This window comes from Rhinopithecus bieti, unplaced genomic scaffold (assembly GCF_001698545.2).
Source record: "Rhinopithecus bieti isolate Rb0 unplaced genomic scaffold, ASM169854v2 scaffold_5333, whole genome shotgun sequence".
Classification (NCBI taxonomy): domain Eukaryota; kingdom Metazoa; phylum Chordata; class Mammalia; order Primates; family Cercopithecidae; genus Rhinopithecus; species Rhinopithecus bieti.
In genome coordinates, this window is record NW_016804678.1 from 888,263 (window position 1) to 905,037 (window position 16,775).

Here is a 16,775-nt window from a genome sequence, read left to right on the forward strand (position 1 = left end):
GTGGTGAAGTACGTTGTTATGCCAGCATCCTGCTGGCATAAACCCTAGTTGGTTATGGGTATTATCTTTTTTACACATTGATGGAACTGGTTTGCCAGTTTTTTTATTAAGGATTTTTACGTCTCTTTTCTTGAGGAATACTGGTTTGGTATCATTATAGTAGCCTTATAAAATGAGTTGGGAAGTGTTTCCTCCTCTATTTGCTGGAAGAATTTGCTTAGAAGTTGTATGATTTCTTCCTTAAATATTTGTTAAAATTGGTGAAGCCATCTGGACTGGGAAATTCTTTGGGGTAAGGCTTGTGTTTTGTTTTGCAAATTAAGGAAAAGTATGTATTTTTAGATGATCAGATATGTAATTTTTATATTTGCATTACTGCATTCATCACGTTGTGTATATTGTTGAGTTGGTTAGTTTAGCTTATTGGATTATGGTTTATATTTCTGAACACATCTGGGAATTTTTCATCTATTCTTGAAATATTCAAATATTTTTCCACTACCACTGTCTCCTCCCAAGAGTTCAATTACATGTATGTTAGACCACTTGATATTGAAATTGTCCCACAGGTTCCTAAGGTAATACTCACTTTTTCAGCCTTTCATTTTAGCTCTTGAAATTCCATTTGGCACTTTTCAGTAGCTTCCATTTATATCATTATGTTTACATTTTCTTTAAATCCTTCAACGTGCTTACAATAGCAGTTTTAAAGTCCTCATCTGCTAATTGCATTATCTGTCATTTCCAAGTCTATTTTCAGTAGTCTATTACTACTGTTTCTTTTGGTTAGGACTCGTGGGTTATTTAGTAATATGCTTATTTTCTAAACATTTGAGGATTTTCTGGGTGTCTTACAACAGTAAGGATTTTCTGGGTGCCTTACAGTTTCTAATTTAATACTTTTTTGATCATAGAACATACTTTGTATGATTTCATCCTTTTAAACTTAATAGCTCAAGATGTCCATTTCAGTGACTGTTCCACGTGTATTTAAGAAGCATATGTTTCCTCCTTTTGTTAGATGTAGTGTTGTATACATGTCATTTGGGTCATGTTGAATGATAATACTGTTCAAATCTTCCATATCCTTGTTGATTTTTTTGTCTACTTGTTCTATCAATATTTTAAGAGCAGGAGATCAAAGTATGTGTGATTATAGATTTACTTATGTTCCTCTTTAGTCTCTCAGATTTGCTTTATGTATTTAGGAGTTTTATTATAAGTACCTATACATTTAGAATTGTTATTCTTGAATAATTGTTCCTTTTATGATTATGAACTGCCCCTCTTTATATCTGGTCTTATTTTTTATCTTGAATTCTTCTTTAATTAATATTAATATAGCTACACCAGCTTTTTTTACTTAGCATTTGCACAATATATATTTTCTTTTTTTCCCCAAATTTTGTGTCTTTGTATTTAAAAGCTATTTCTTATTAATAACACATAGTTAGGACTTTGCCTTCTCATTGGGGAGTGTGATAGGAAGAATAATGACCCCACAAAGATGTCTACCTTCTAGTACCTGGAGCCTGTGCATGTTTTCTCTCACATGGCAAAAAGAACTTTGCAGGTGTGACTAAGTTAAGGATATGTGATGGGGAGATTATCCTTTGTTATCCAGGTGGGTTCAGTGTAATCTCAAGGTCCTTATGAGGGAAGGGGGAAGGCAGGAGAGACAGAAAAGAAGATATGATAAGAGTAGCAGAAGTCAGGGTGATGTGAGGCCATGAGCCAAGGAATGGGGGTAGCCTCTAGCTAGAACTGGAAAAGGTAAGGAAATAGATTATTCTCTAGAACCCCTAGAAAGGTACAGCCCTGCCACCAGCATGATTGTAGTCAAATAAGACCTGTTTGAGAGTTCTGACCTTTAGAATGGTAAGAGAAGACACTTATATTGCTTTAAGCCACTAAGTTTCTGGTAATTTCATACCATAGCAATAGGAACTAATACAAGGACTAAGTTGGTTTATATTTGATGTGATTTCTGATGCGACTATTTAAATCAGCCATCTTGAAGTTTGGTTTCTGTTTGTTCCATCTGTTCTTTGTTCCTCTTTGCTTCTTTCTTGCAGGTTTGTTTTTGGTAGGGGAGAGTGGGGATGAGTCAATATATTTAGAATTCCATGATCTCCTCTATTGACTATTTGTGCTTTTGGGGTTACTTTTTTAGGGTTGCTCTAGAAATTATTTTTCAAAAACATAATCTCTGTTCAAAGATATCCCATTACTTAAGGAATTATTTAAGAATTTTATAAAAGCATCCTGCTTGGAATTTTTCTGAGCTTCTCAGATTTGTTGTCTCAGACTTAGTTGTCTTCAATCAACCCCAGAGAATTCTTGGCCATATAGTTTAATTCTTTTACCCCACTTTTCTCTTCTACTGGGACTCCAATTAAATGTATGCTTTGGATATTTGATATTATTCTGTTGATCTTGGGGGCCCTGTTCCATTTTATTTTTCATTCTTTTGTCTCCTTATGTTTTAATTTAGATAATTTATAATGCCTTGTTTTCAAGTTCACTGATTCTTTGCTCCATCCAATATGCTAATAAATCCATGAATTCATGCCATATCATGCTAGAAATGGATTTCTAGCATTTCCATTTGGTTCTGTTTTATAGTTTCCGGTGGTGTCAGTGAAACTGGTAGAATAAGGGCCTCTAAAAATCCTCTTTCATAAAAGCAATGAAAATACTGGCAAAAGTAGTCAGAATCTATTTTTTCAGAACTCTGAAAATTGACCAAAGGCTTGCATCAATCCAGGAACATTTGTTCAAGAAAAAAATGAATGAGTAAGAAAAGTGAGCTTTGTGGCATTTCAGTTTATCATGTCCCATCCCTGTTTCCCCTGCAGCTCCACAGTAGCCTTGAAAACCCGTAGCCCACAAGCACAGTGCAGACCTGCAGACTGCCAGCCACCAGAAGGGGCAGAAAAGGGTTGGACCTCCTTCAAAGCCCCATTCCCAGAGAAATGTCATTATTTTTCATGTCTGGTGATTCCCTGAAAGAGACTCCGCTTATAAGGCCGTCTTTATACAACCTGACTCAGAGGTTGCCCAATGCCAACAGCCTTTTCCCAGTGGACATTTGTCAAAAACAAGCAGAGGCAATTGTTGAATAGTATAGCTGCCTGGGGAGGTAGATAATAATTTGGGCAAATAATAGGGTAACCTGAAAGCTTAAAAAGAAAAGCTAGGGAATGAGGTGGCCATAGGAGGCTTTGAAAAGCTCATATGCTATTCCTGGGATTTTAAAAGACCAAGACTATGTATGTGGCTTTGCACAAGATTTCAAAGGGATCCACACCTAAGAACTTCACAATCAAGCTGTCAAAAGGCAAAGTCAAAGAGAAGATTTTGGAAGTAGCAAGAGAGAAGTGACTCATCGTCTACAAGGAATCCTCAGTAATATGAAAGACTGATTTCTCATCATGAACAATGGAGGCAAGATAGTTGTATCACTCTGTGGAAATTCTCTGTATCTTCACATATGATATTTACCTTTTTCCACTAGGTTATTTAACATATTCATCATAGTTATTTAAAGTCCCTTTGTCTTAATTCCAGTCGGGGCCATTAATGTGTCTGGTTTCAGTATTTTATCTCTATATGGAGGGTCATTATTTTCGCATGCACTTGTGTGTGTGTGTGTGTGTGTGTGTGTGTGTGTATTTTTAAAGTTTTGATTTAATGCTCAACATTTTGTGTAAACAAAATAAAACAGTAGACATTACACTATATATTTATGTCCAGTGGAGGATTTCTTTTTTTCTGTAAGGCCATTAGTATGGGGGCTTGGGTTTCTTGTAAGTAGCAAGTCGTTAGGTTTTTTTTCCTTTCTTTTATCCAAATTGATAATCAGTTTTCTTTTAAGGGTGAGATTAATCAGTTCATATCTTATGTTAGTTAACAATTACTAAGTAACAAATTACAAAATGTAGTGACTTAAACATTTATTATCTTGTGGTTTCTATGGGTCAGGCATCTGGGCCTGGCTTAGCTGGGTGCCTCTGCCCTAAGGTCTTGTAGTCAAGGTATCTGCCAGGGCTGCTGTCTCATTTGAAGGCTCCATTGGGGGAGGGTCTGCTTCCAAGCTCACTCACATGACTGTGGGCAGGAGTCAGTTCCTTGAGGGCTGATGGACTGACGGCCTCCAGTCCTCACTGGCTGTTGGTCAGTGGCCACCCTCAGTGTCTTACTATGTAATTTTGGCCTTCTGAGACCTGTCTTCCCAGTGGTAATGGAGGCAACTCATAAAATGGAAGCTTGTCTCATCAATGTGGACAAGGAAAAGAGTATGAGCGAGACAGAAATCACTGTCTTTTAAAACTAAATCTTAGAAGTGACATCCCATCACTTTGCCATATTCTATTTGTTAGTAATGAGTCTCAAGTTCCAGCCCACACTCAAGAGGAGGAGATCCCACCGGGCCATGAGGCCTAGGAGGTGGAGATCATCAGGGGCCATCCTAGAGGCCCCCTTCATGTGCTTTTTGTGGTAACCAATTTACTTACACTTATTTCTGTAGTTTTATTTGGTCTTTTCTGTTTACCATCCTCTCCCTCTCTCTCCCCTCCCCTTTTCCCACTCTCCCTCACTCACCCCTACCAGTGTCTTTCTCCCTCCCCTCGCCTACCTCCCATCCTCTCACCTGCCTTCTACTCTGGCTTCCATCCTCCTTCCCCTCTCTTACCCGTTTCTCCTCTCCAGTCTTTCCCTTCTCATCTTCTGAAACAGCTGTTAGACACATTCTGGACCATCAGTCTGTCTTCCACGGTTCTTAGCTTTTATCAAACTTTTTATCTTTGGGTTTGTTTGTTTGTTTTTTTGAGACAGAGTCTTACTCTGCTGTCCAGGCTGGAGTGCAGTGGTGCGATCATAACTCACCGCAGCCTCAAACTCCAGGGAACAAAAGATCCTCCTGCCTCAGCCTCTCAAGTAGTGGGCATGTGTCACCATAGCCAACTTTTTATTTTTATTTTTTGTGGAAATGGAGTCTCGCTTTGTTGCCCATTCTGATCTCCAGCTCCTGGACTCAAGCAATCCTCCTGACTTTTTATCTTTGTCTTCCATTGGTACATTCTTGCTCAAATCTCCATACTTCATTTCAGTTTGATAATTTTTCCCTTGCTGTCCTCAGCTTAGAGTTTGTCTTATCGATTTCATTTTTTATTTTGTAGATTTTAAATGTATAATCTTTACCTATTTAGTGGTTAGCCTGTTTCAGGTTCATAATTTCTTTTTTGTAATTCAGAAGTTACATTGTTTTATCTTTTTGAGCAACTTAAATATGCATATTTAAAATTATTTATCACTTGGAGGTTGTAATGCTGGCTGGATATCCGATGATGTTAAGGAATTCATGTTAAATTGTTTTTGATATGCAATACTACTATGGTTGTGTTTTAGAAATTAAAAGTCCTTATTTTTTAGAGCAACATATTGAAGCTATGTAGATGAAGAGATCTGTAAGAAACTTGGGTGGAGAAGGTGGAGGGTAGAGATGAAAGAAAATCTCTTTAGTTTCTAATTGTTGAAGCTTGCTGATGGCTATCTGGGGTTTTATTATATTCTTCTTTCTTGTGTTTAAATTTTGCATAATAAAAGTTTTTTGAAATCCTTTGTCATATTGTCCTATAAAATTAATGTCATCTGGAGTGAATTCATATTTCAGTTACTGCTTTTATTGGTAGTCTTTTTAGAAATTCTATTTCTTCACATATTTGAGATTCAGTTTGTAGGTTCATTTGGAGTGGGAAGTTCAATATTTCTATTGTCACCTACACCTGCACCCCAGTGCGGGACCAGGTCTGATTTTGGCCTTCTGAGGCCTGTCTCCTCAGTGGTCCTGGTGATATTGCAGAGCCAGGAACTGAGTGACTAGGTTCATTTGTCATCCAGGAGTGGGATCTGTAGCTTCCGGGCTTTCTAGGTTTAAGCAAACTGAAAACCCTGTCCCTCAGTGGAGGTCTTCAGAAGTTTTTTATATCAGCTTCTTATTTTAGGGAGATCCCTAGGCTGCAGGTCGCCAGCTTGGCTTCAGGGCCCCGCTTGTGCAGAATGTGGTTTATTCTGACCCTGCATGATAAAGAGGGTTCCTTACTGCCTCTGCCTGCTCCAGACTTGGAGCCAGCAGGCCTGTGGCTTCAGCCCCACCCACTGCTTTGCATTTCTGTTTGGTATTGGACACTTTAATCTTGTTTTTGAACCTGTCTGTGTCTTTTTGGTCACCTGTTCTATAATTTATCTGCCAATGCTATGTGTTCGGAGTAGGGTAGAGGCATCAAAGTGTGAACTCACTGTGTTGTCTTGACTGGAGGAGGTCCTTGACCAAATCATGCAGATTCCTTCAATTCTCTATGCAAAGACTGTCATCTGCTGAGTACACGTTCATAATGGTGATATATTACCTTTATATTAGAAACAACATTCTTAATTCCAAAATTTTTCCCTGAACACTGTCTCAGAAATCTCCTTAGGGAAAATAGCAACCCGCTAACCCTACAAGTGAGTCTGTCTTATGGTCTCCCTAGCACATCTCTCTGAAATTATTTATCTGCACACACATTTGCATCTCCCACTGGGATCTAAGCTTCATGATAGCAGAGATTCTCTCTCTGGCTTCCTTGTTGTGCCCTCAGCCCTTTTACAATTCTGTCTGTCACACAGAGGTGTCCTTCATGGTGTTCTGGTAAGTGATACACTCAGGCACTGAAGCCACAGTTGTGCTGCGTGCTGCGTGGCCTCTCATGAGTGCTAGGAAGCCACTATGAGACTGCGGGGCAACTGTGTGGAGTGGCAGGTACTGCCCAATGTGCTCTTCCATACGTCACAGCTAGGTCATTGAGTGTCTACTCTGGGCCAGGCACTGACACTCAGGCATTTGTGTCATACTCAGTTTCTACAGCCATTTGTCGTGTCACCTCTTGTCCATTGTCAGTCATTGGGATTGCATTCTAAATCTCAGATGAGCAGAGCCGGTGGGCAGTGCTTTGTAGCAGATGAATTAGAGGCGGTGAGCTTGCCACCCTGGTGGCTTACTTGTGACGAAGCCAAGGTGTTGGGGATATGGTGCACATCGCGGAGTTTTCATTCAAGTGGGAGGCATAGCCTCATCCCTCTCCAAACAGTTCATTTCATTCTTAACTGCTGAATTGTGCTGCATTGGACATGAATAGAAAAGTAGGCCTTGATGTCCTCAATGTTTCTTCCTGTTTGTGTGAACAGTCTCTAGCCTAAGGAGGTGCTGATGGCTAGACATCTTCGCCCAACACTTTAGTCCTGTGTCCCATTCCTCACATGGACATCCTGCTGGCACAGGCCCTGAAAGCTTCAGGATGAGCATTCTGGTAGCCTCGGCCGGGAGGAGGCATCACAGTGTCAGTGGGATGGTGGTGGACAGGTGGACTCACCTCCTTGTCTCTGCTGCTTCACTTAACTGTAGAGAATGGCAGCTGAAGAGCCTTATGATGGTTTTGCCTTCAGACGTCATCTTCCTGCTTGGCTGGGACTGCTGGTCAAAAAATGGCATGTCCAGAGCCCTCAGAGACTTTTCTTTACTGGCTGCTTAATTGCATCAGACAAGCTTCTCCTCTGACTGCACCAGGGATTGGTAACAGTTAAGTGCTGGAGTGCTGAGAGGCCCAGCGCAGATTAGCCGTGCTTGCATTCCTGGGACACAGCTTCAGCAGCACACTTTGAAAAGCCCTGCGAGAAATTCCTGGCATTTAGTCCCACTGTTTGTATTTAGCTTTTCTGAACTGTTGGCATTCCAGAGGCATTCCAGAAGCCTTCCTGGCATTTTTAGATCCTCTGCAGCTGCCTGGGGATCCAGGTTATTACTTCTTCTCCCTGATACAGGTAAGGGGAAAACGGACAAGACAGCATCTTGCTCAGGCTTCCTAGAGGCCAGTCAGTAATAGAGCTAGTGTTAGAACTTAACTCTCAGGGAGGGGTTCAGCCAGCCACCCAAGCCAACTGGCCTGGTGTGGCCGTTTCGCCTGAGTCTTTCTCCTGGTACTCTGCACTCAGGAGCACTGGTGAGTAGTCAGCTCTTATTACAAACTATCTTGCTGGTTGTTCTGCAAGGTTCTATGTCAGTAGGAGTAGCACTGCCAGGGAGATGGGCTTTCAAAAACTTGGGTTCATGTCTTACCCCATATTTTTGAGTGATTCAAACCCATGTGCTGATACCATAGTGTGGCTTAAAAGGAAAAAGCTCAGGACTTGGAAGTCATATGAACTTAGGTTCACAGTCTACCACTGGCTAGCTTGTGCTCTTGGGGGTAGTGAGGATTAATTAAGTGCCATCAGGAACTTAGCGGAGAACCTGAGCACACACAGCCCTAGCACAGGGGTAGACAGCAAGCAGATGGTGTTATTCCTCCATACAGTCACAAAAGGCAGTCCTGAGCTCCCAGGCCTCTGTGACTGTCTCCACCCTGACACTCAGTGTGGAGTTGTTCCACATTTGACCCGTGGAGGGTAGAAGCGGGCCCTGGGGCCTGGTCCTGGGAAGCCCCCGGAGACTTCGGGGACGTGAGTATCCCAGTGATGGGACTTACATCCCTGCCCTGCCATGTGCTGGTGACCCTTTATGGAGGCCTGTTGAGACCCTGCCCACTTTCGTTGGGGTTTCCGTTAACCTTCTGTACAGCTATGCGTCCCTTCCAGCTTTATACATCATACCTGAGGAAGCTGGAGGTCAGGAGCTTGTTCAAGGTCGCCTAGCTAGTTGAGGGTGGGCTGGGTCTGCCAGCCTCAGGTTGCTTGCCCTGGTAAGCTGAGCCCTCAGCCTAACTGGACCTGGAGGGAGGGCCCTTGGCCCTATGCTCCAACAGGGACTCAGCCATCTCCATCAGGCGGGTGAGGGAGCAGCACCCCTCCAGCTGACTCTGTGCCTGTCTTCCTGCAGGCATGGATCCCTGCTCCTTCCAACTCAGAGCGTGAGGCTGTGGCATGGCATGGATTCAAGCGTAAGGCCACCAAGGCCAACACATAGCTGTGTGGCTCATGGCAGCACACCCAGCGGCCAGACACACCTACATTGACCAAAGTTCAGACCCCAGCTACTGTCTGAATGGCTATGAGCTTTCAAACAGCTACTTAGGCTCCCTGTTGTCATCTGGCTTCTCAGCTGTAGTGGGGGATCATGATGATCCCACCTGCCCTTTAGAAGTATGGTAAGGATCAAAGGAAATAACTGTGGGAGCACTGTGAACAGGACTCCCATAATCAATAAATGTTATTGTTTATCTGTGAAATGGCTATAGTAATTACCCACCTTGAAGGATTGTTGTGAAAATTAAGCACAATATATGTGAATGATCTGACGTTTCATAAGGTTTTCAATTCATTATTGCTACTGTTCTCATTGTGAATGTGAGCAGAAATGTCCATCACCTTCTCCCTGCAGCACCATTCCAGCACCATCACTGCTGGCTAACGTGGGCTTTGTTCTCTTCCAAGCAGGCCAGGGAGCTGGAGAGCAGAGAGGCAGAGCTAAGACGCCGTGACAACTTTTACAAGGAGCAGCTGGGGCGTATTGAGAGGAAGGTAAGACTCCTGCTTGGCTGTATTCCTTGGGGCTAGGTCCTAAAGGCATCTGACCAGAACACATCACCATGATGGGGGGAGAGAGGAGTCCACAGGCCCAATACCCATTTGCCCAATTGTCAGTCACTCCTTGGACATGCCCTTCTGCATTCTGCAGCAGGCACCAAAATAGAGCCTTTCAACAAGTTGCATTCATGGAGATAATTGGTTTTTAATTGTCTCCCCACTGCCCCACCTTTTTTTTTGTTGAATGTGGCTGGCTCTGGAGTAGTTCAATTTTAGAAAAAAATTCACTTTCACCACAGGGCGGTGCTGAGTCCCAGTATACCTTTTCCACTTTAGTTAAGCTGCATTTGGTAAAAATAATAATAATGTGATGTCTTGCTATACAAATACATTAAAGTTGTATTATTGATTTTCTCCTGGGAGTTGGGAAGATCAAAGTGCACTACAGCTGCACACTCACTGCTTTTCTAAAGATAAGTCTTTGAAATGAATGAGGTTTAAAAACATCATCATGCCTTAAAAAAAAAAAAAAACCCTACCACGACTCTTGAAAATTCATTTGGTAACTTGCTTATTTTTTGGTTTAATTTGTGGATCATGACAGATTTTTCAAAGAAATGGCTTAAGATGTGGGGGGGGGGATGGTTGGGAGGTTAAAAAAAAATTGTTCCCCCTCATGCCTGAGACAGCATACCAAGCAACCTGAGCCATCAACTTATTGCAGGCAAATCTTCGCAAATCATTTGTCATGGTTTGGAGCTTTGAAATTGACAGTTTGCTTGAGGGCCCTGATTTCCACAGGGGTTTTCTCCTGTGCCATGCCACAGTGGAGCCTGGCAGAAATGTGGGTTTCTGGATTTCCAGGCCATGGGGAAAAGAGGGAGGGTCTTCCATGCCCCATCAACACCTGCTTGTCCACCTTTGCCGGTGTTTAGGCGCTGGCCAGAGTTGACATGCCGTGAACACAGAGTGCTGATGGTGATATCCCACAGTCTGAGGAACGGCAGTGCACCTCTGAGCCACTTTCCGAGTGGCCCTTAACAAGCAAATCTTTCACAGAGCAGTCTCATGTACAGGTTTGACTGTAGCTTATAATGACAAGGATTGTGATTTGAGATCCTAGAAAAGGGTAAAAAAAAAATTCTACCAGCCATAGCTCTCATTATCACAGTTTCCCATATGTTCATAGGCACAGGGGTTTTTTTTGTTTGTGTTTTTGTTTTTTTATTTGTGCAATTCTTTGGTCTCCTTTGTGCTCCTCATGTTTCCCTCCCTGGGCTTGGCTGCTAGAGGCATGTGTACATGTCTGTTTCGGGTGGAAGGGAAAGAGCCTCGCAGCATTTTTGCCTCTCTAAAATACGTTTTCCTTTTGTCATTCTCCTCTCTCATCTCTACCCTAGTTCTCTTCTTAGAAACCAAGTCTCTGCTTTGCTAAAGGAGAGGAAATTCTGGATGAGACTTCTTTCTCTTCATTAAATGAAGTCCAAACTACTTACATATACAGGTGTGGGCTTTTTAAAAATCGAGGTTTCCTAGATGATTGTGAAGAGTTATTAAATGCTTCCAGAAGGAGGTGCAAAAGCATGATCTCCTTTCTGACTCTTAAACACAGCATTTTGCTGGTAATAATAAAAAAAAGGAAAGCACCTCCAACATCTCAGGAAATGGAGATTGGTGCGGGAGATAGGAGGATTAAAGGGGAGCCAGGGGGAGAGGCAGAAAGGAGGCAGAAGAATGAGGCTTAATTGTATTAGTTTTGAAAAAGGTTTTCGATCTTCTCCGTGGATAATTTTATTCCTGTAATGGCTGGGAAGATGGAAAACACAGCATCTGACAATCTTTTTTTATTAGCTGTTGCTTTTACACGATTCCACTTTCATTTGTTGAATACTCGCAGACCTTGACATTTCCAGCTTCTGTACACACGGCTCCAGGACTTTCCAATCATCACATCCCTTTCCTTTTCCCCCCAATTTCCTTTAAGTTTAGAAATTGACAGTAAAAACCTGTTCAGGGGAAAGTTGGATAAGCTGCTGCATGATCCTTGACCACCCAAAACAGCTCAGAGTACAGTCCCGGGTGAGAGCAGGTTGAGATGGGGAGGCTGATACCTGTGGCTATTGGCCGAGTCATGGTGTATCCAAGGGGCTAAGTGGAATCCTGCAGCCATCCACCCGTGGAAGCCGGTCAGCCTCCAACTTCTACCTGTTGAGACTGGCAGGTAAGGAAAGCCTGCACAAAATCCAGACTCATTTTCAAGGAGGGAGAGACTTCTGGACCTTTTTGTCTGCAGTATTTATTTCCTAGATGATTATTCTTAAGCATGGAAATCCCATTTTGTAGGGCTCCTGTGCTTTATAATCTTTCTGAGTAATTGTTCCTCACAGCCACACTGCAAGATCTAAGTGAGCAATATTGTTTCCATTTCCCCATAGAAAGCAGTGAGGTGTTGACACAGACAGGGGCCTTGTGAGGGTCTTATGGCACGTGAAGAAGCAGCCTGGACATTGAGTATGGTGTAACTGATGGCGTGTGGGCACCAGAGCCCATGAGCCTTGGCTCCCACACAGCAATTCAGTCAGTGTGCCTCCTTTCAACTCGGTTTCTCCATCTGTAAAATGGAGATGCTAATGCTTTCTGCCGGTAGTTAATGGGAGGATTAAGGAAAGTAACGCCTGTAAAAGTGTTTGTGTGTGCTAGGCACCTGGCAAGTGCTGGCTCCTTCCCTGGTGCACAGCAGTACTGGGGGCTCTGTTTCATGTCACAGTGCTTCAGGTTTGGATTAATGGATGAGCATGTGTGCATGCACACGTATATGCATGCTGAGATGGATTTTTATCATTAATGGTGGCCTGACCCCAACACCTGCTCTCTGTGATGAGGAAGCCTTCTCTCTGGGCTGCATCAGACTTTTCTCTGATGGTCTTGCAGTATCCAGCAGACTGGGGCCATGCACTCCCCAGGTGTTTCCGCACATCTGACAGTGTCATAGAACAAGGTCTTTGTCCATTTCTGTGGGCATCTTTGCACGGGACCCCTATTAACTTCAATAGGGATGGCACCATGTTTGAGAGCTCAGACAAGAGCCCCAGAGCCGGCAAATGAGACATAGGGTTTTATTTGCAGAAAAGTTACATACAGGGACAGTCCAGTGGCAGTGGGATGGACAGGAGAACTGCATGGCCCCATGGCTGGCTGAGCAAGCGAACCACTACTCCCAAAGAGCATGTAGTTTCCATAGCATTTTCACTTAGCACTCTGCCTAACAGCTTCTACCTGGCAACCTTCATTTAAACCCAGGGGTGGCCAATCTTTTGGCTTCCTTAGGCCACCCTGGAAGAATTGTCTTGGACCACATAAAATACACTAACACTAATGATGGCTGATGAGCTAAAAAATAAAAAAAAAAATCACAAAATCTCGTAATGTGTTAAGAAAGTTTATGACTTTGTGTTGGGCCACGTTCAAAGCCTTCCTTGGCTGCATGCAACCTCTGGCCTACGGGTTGGACAAGCTTGATTTAACCCAAAACAAAGGACCTCAATGCCCTGTACAGCTGTGTTCCATGGATTTTCACTTAACAAGGGCTGAAGATTCAGATGTTCCTTATAGATAAGGAATGGATCTCTGGGTTGGCCATTCCCGGATTCCTTAGCTCAGAACTCCAAACACACATTCAGGTGCATCTGCCATACTGGCATATGGACCAGGAACGTGAGACCCTCGACTGCCTATGCTGGCTTGAGTCATGGCCACTGAACCCCTTGCCATCTTAGCTGTGCTACCACCGCACACCTGGCTCCGGAGCCTTTGCTCAGCTGCCACTTTGTAATTTTCTGCAGGAAGCAAAAGAACCAGGAGTGGGATTTACCCACACCGTGCCTGGATTCAGCTATTATGGGGCTAAGGGAGGACTTGTGCCTCTTCAGAACCAGCACACTTTATTGTCTTCTAGTAGAAACCTCGGTGCTGGGTGGCCCTGAAGGAGACCCTGAGAGCCCATGGAGTTGACCACTTGTGGCTGGCCAAGGCCTTGTCTTCTGCAGTCAACCATGGAGCTGAGTAGGGTGGTAGGGATGAGTAGGCTTTGGGGTCCAGCAGACCTCAGTTTACTTCTGCCTCAATCATGTAAGCAGCCTTGTGACCCTGAGCATGTCATTACATTCTCTAGCCTCAGTTTCCTTATCTTTGAAATGAGGATTTAGGACTAACCTGCCAGCTGTTTTGGGGTGAGTGGTAGTTTGTGTGAAGCAACCATCAGAGTACCTGACCTCAGTATCCAGTCCTCTTTCATGTTATTTCTGTCCTCTTCCTCCTCTTTAATAAACGCCAAGCCTTCATTTACTCCACATCAATTTAAATCTGCTAAATGCCAGGCACAGAGATGGCTCAGACAGCTGTGGCTCCTGCCTTATGAATCCCATAGTCAGGTTTGGGAGGGAAGGGAGATGCCGAGGATTAGGATGCCAGATGGGAGGATGCCCATATGCAGGCTTCCTGTGACTAGAGAACCTCTCAGCTCTGTAAAATGCTTCATCTCACTTTATCCAAAGTCAGCAGCTATGAAGTGGAGAAGGTCTTTTTCAGGGTTAGCGTCAAAAACTGAGCCAGGAAGAAAGGGAGAAACGTATTCTTCCTGGACCTTGTCTCCTTTCCCCAGGATTAAAGTCTTCCTCCCTGCACCTTTCAGATGCCTCCCTGCCCTGCCTCTGAGCAGTCAGCCCTTTCCCCCATTGTACTCCCTGCTGCCAATCAAGTTTTCTTAAGAAAAGACCATCGTCTGATCCCGATAGCCCTGCAGTTTTCTCACTGACACTGCTCAATAGACGTGCCTATCCCAGGCACACTGGTGTCAGCCTTGTCCCTTGGTGTGTAGGGAAACACAAGCTACACAAGGTATTTGGTGGAGGAATTAAATACAGGATTTCCACTTCACAAGAAAAGGTGTGGTCAGCAAATGTGAAAAAAGCTCATCCTCAGTACATATCAGGGAAATGCAAATTACAACCACAACATGATACTGTTACACACTTGGAAGAATGGCCAAAGTGGAAAAGACAGACAGCTCCAAGTGCTGGCAAGGATGTGGTTTAACCTAAACTCCAAGACACCATTGGTGGGGTGTAAGTTGGCATAGCCACTGTGGAAGATTGATAGCCAGCATCTTTTAAAGCTGAACTTGGGTATGCCCCAGGACCCAGCATTCTGCACCCGGTGCAGATGTGCCCCCAGGTTCACCAGAAGAGAGACTGTGGAATGTCCATGATAGTGTCATTCATGATAGTCCTGAAAATCAGGAGAGAGGCAAGTGCCAGTAGTATTCATGATAGAGTACTGCTGGCATGAAAGTGAGATGTCCACAGCTGCAGGTGCTGCTGCTGGAACTCCGGACACACTGCTGAGCAAAGGAGCCGGCTAAGGAAGAGGACCTGCAAACTGTGTGATTCCATCTACAGAAGGGGTGAAAGCAGCACAGCACATCTATGTTGTTAGCAACTGAGCTAACGGTTACCCTGTGGGGGTAGCAGTGACTAGCAGGGGTTCTGTGGTGGGGAGGTAAGGCTTCCTTTCATGACCCTGGTGTTAGTTACAGGTGTGTTCAGTTGCTGAGAGTTCATCTGGCTGTGCTCTCAGGAAAGAGTCAGCATGTGAGGCTTCATAAAAGTGGGCTACAGCTGAGGAAGGCAGCCCAGCAGGGGTGCCCCATGGCCTCTGCTGCCCCTTGCTGCCAGGCACCCTCTTCGCTGGCCTGCAAGGCTCTGCTCAGGTCCTGCTTTCCAAATCCCAGGGACCTTACAGGCCTTGAACATCCTCTTCCAGGCCCTTCCAGGCCCTCCCAGGCCCATCTGTGTGTTTGTCTCACCTCCTTGTGCGACTGGAGGACAGACCAGTAGGGAGAGGCTACTTGCCTTATGGAGAGACACAGCTGGAATGCAGCAGGCCCGCTGTGAGCCCACATCTGTTTGCACCCAGCCCGCTGAGCTCTTGCCTCCTCTGAGTTCTGTAATTCTGAGTGCCTCCTCTTCTGACCGGGTTACTCCATATCCATTCAGTCTAGTAGAGTTGCTAAAACCCTGTGTCAGGTGCTGTGAGACCTGGGGCACTGGCACAGGATGGGGGCTGGGTGTGGAGCTACACCTCACTGGAGTGCCCCATAGGGACTGCAGAATCACCTGCTGCTCCATCTTCTGTCCCCTGCTGAGGCTTGGGCCCTGTGCATATTCTAGCCCTTGCCACACTGTTTTGTTAGCGCCTGTGGCTGCTCTACATCTGCGAGCACACTCCTTGCTGGTCTGATTCATCAGGTGATTCATCGCCAAGAGCTGGGGATGCGGTGTCTGGCATAGAATAGGTGCACAGTAAATGTTTGCAGGAATAAAGAAGGGAACGTGTGTGTGTGCAATCAGGAAACAGTGACGCGGCGGGGTTCCAGAGGAGGAGGGAGCCTTTGCCCAGAAGCCTTCTTGGTGGGAGCTGTGTTTGGAGGGAGCAGGATGTCAGTGGGCTGCATGCAGAGCTGGTCATGGGGAAACTGGGGCTTCTGGCTGGAGAGCTTGGCCCCAGCGAGGTGCTCTGTGGGAAGGGAGGCCACAGGTGGTGCAGCTGGGAAAACAGGCTGGCCTGAGAAAGAATAACGGTGCCATTAAGAGAAAGAGAAAATTTAGGTGAGCCACTACACTTGGGGAAGGTTGTGAGTTTAATTCTAGGCATGTACTTATGAGGCAGAGATGACCAGCAGATGATTGAGAAGTATCAGACAGGGAGTTCTGTGTCCTACAGAATGACAGTCACAATAATTTTGTGAGCATATGCTATATGCCAGGCCCTCTTACACAAGTCATCGTGAATCCTTGCGGCAACCCTGTAAGGTAAATTATATTACACATGTTCTACAAATGCAAAAGCTGGGAAGCAGGCTGAAGCAGCTGCCAGAAGCCATGCATGTGGCTGATAGATGAAGTCAGATCCACGAGGCTCCAGAGCCCGCTCTTCCACCCCCACATGCTACCTCCCACTGCCTCCCGCATCAGTGAGTGGAGAAGAGTCCAGGAAGAATGTGGTTGGCAGTGCCAAATGCTGCCTGTCAGAGACACTGAGGACAAAGTGAGGTCTCGCTTGTACTGGCGTGAAGGCCCTGTGAGCTGTGTCAAGGGCACAAGTCCTGCATTGTCATGGAGACTGAAGCTGGATTCCATGTAGGGTTCAGGTTC

The 16,775-nt window shown here is 44.7% G+C and overlaps 1 protein-coding gene across 6 annotated transcripts in view; it reads left to right on the forward strand.

The window, feature by feature from the left end:
- Positions 1-16,775, forward strand: part of CHCHD6 (coiled-coil-helix-coiled-coil-helix domain containing 6) — a 242,208-nt gene that overhangs the window by 124,548 nt on the left and 100,885 nt on the right. For 3 of the 6 annotated variants that reach the window (XM_017869911.1, XM_017869913.1, XM_017869909.1), the window contains exon 5: positions 9,472-9,558. In XM_017869911.1, the coding sequence (XP_017725400.1) occupies positions 9,472-9,558 (87 nt within the window). The remainder of the gene's footprint in view (positions 1-9,471; positions 9,559-16,775) is intronic. The other 3 variants (XM_017869912.1, XM_017869914.1, XM_017869910.1) reach the window with 1 other exon arrangement.